Below are 963 nucleotides of genomic sequence, written 5' to 3'. Positions count from 1 at the left end.
CCCTGGATCTCTCCAGGAATTTGTTCTCCCAGTGCTTTCAAACAGGTGATTTATTCCTTCAGAATAACTTCTGACTCCTTGTAATGTGCCATCCCCCAGAAATACAGCGTGGTGGGAGCAGAAGGGGATGGGTGTCTTAAGGAGGAGAAATGTGTTAAAACCCAGGAGTTTTCATGCCATGTACTCCCCCCAGCAGTAACCTGTGCACCAGCAGAGCTCTGCTCTGCAACGCTCCACGTTTCCACGTCGCTGGAGGCAAAGCTCCTTTATCCAAGCTGCTGTTGCTTTGGGATGGTGTTTCCTGGCACTCACTTTGTCCTTTCCTGTGCTGTTCCCCCTGGCTGGGTGCAGCAGAGGGGCAGGGTGTCCTGGCTGCCCGTGGGGAGGGCAGTGGGAGCAGAGTGGAGGAGCTGCCCTGGAGCTCCACGAGGGATCCCGTGGCCGGTGCAGTGACTGGAAGAGGAACTGAAATAACCCCCCAGATGCCACTGGCATTCCCAGCAGTGATTCCCTGTGTCTCCTCTCTTGCAGAAGCTCACCCTGAGGCACGTGAACAGCAACCAGTGCCTGGCAGAGCCGTCGGAGGAGGACAGGCTGGTGCCCACCATGAGGGAGTGCGGGGACGGCCGCTCCCAGCAGTGGCTGCTGCGCAACATGACCCTGGGGGCCTGAGCTGGGCACGGCATCTCCTCCTCCTCCTCTTCCTCCTCCTCCTCCTGCCCTCCTCCTGCCCAGCCCAGCCCTCTCCAAACGCCACCAGAGCCACGGGGCGGTTCCAGGCCTCGGGGTGCCCCTTTGGCTGCTCCAAGAAGCTCCTCTGAGCGTGTGGATGATAAACCATGCGCTGGTGTCACACAGAAGTGCTCAGAGATGGTTCCAGAGGCACCAGCCCGCACCAGTGAGGTGTTGCTGCGTGTCCCACACCACCACAGGGAGGTGGCCCAGCATAAAAAGGCCTTGTGA

At 59.5% G+C, this 963-nt stretch overlaps 1 protein-coding gene across 1 annotated transcript in view; it reads left to right on the top strand.

Annotated features, from left to right (window-relative positions):
- The window catches only part of LOC114071747 (polypeptide N-acetylgalactosaminyltransferase 13), a 22,651-nt gene extending 21,889 nt beyond the window's left edge, over positions 1–762 (top strand). Inside the window, exon 6 of the mRNA XM_027909603.1 lies at positions 532–762. Coding sequence (XP_027765404.1) covers positions 532–672 — 141 coding nt within the window. The 3' untranslated portion in view covers positions 673–762. The remainder of the gene's footprint in view (positions 1–531) is intronic.
- The last annotated feature ends 201 nt before the right edge of the window (positions 763–963 follow it).

Source organism: Empidonax traillii, unplaced genomic scaffold (genome assembly GCF_003031625.1).
Source record: "Empidonax traillii isolate 1590-97213 ecotype Southwest subspecies unplaced genomic scaffold, ASM303162v1 scaffold2254:size37206, whole genome shotgun sequence".
In the NCBI taxonomy this organism is placed as follows: Eukaryota; Metazoa; Chordata; class Aves; order Passeriformes; family Tyrannidae; genus Empidonax; species Empidonax traillii.
Note: the sequence above shows the minus strand (reverse complement) of the source record. Positions and strands in the feature narration are given on the sequence as shown.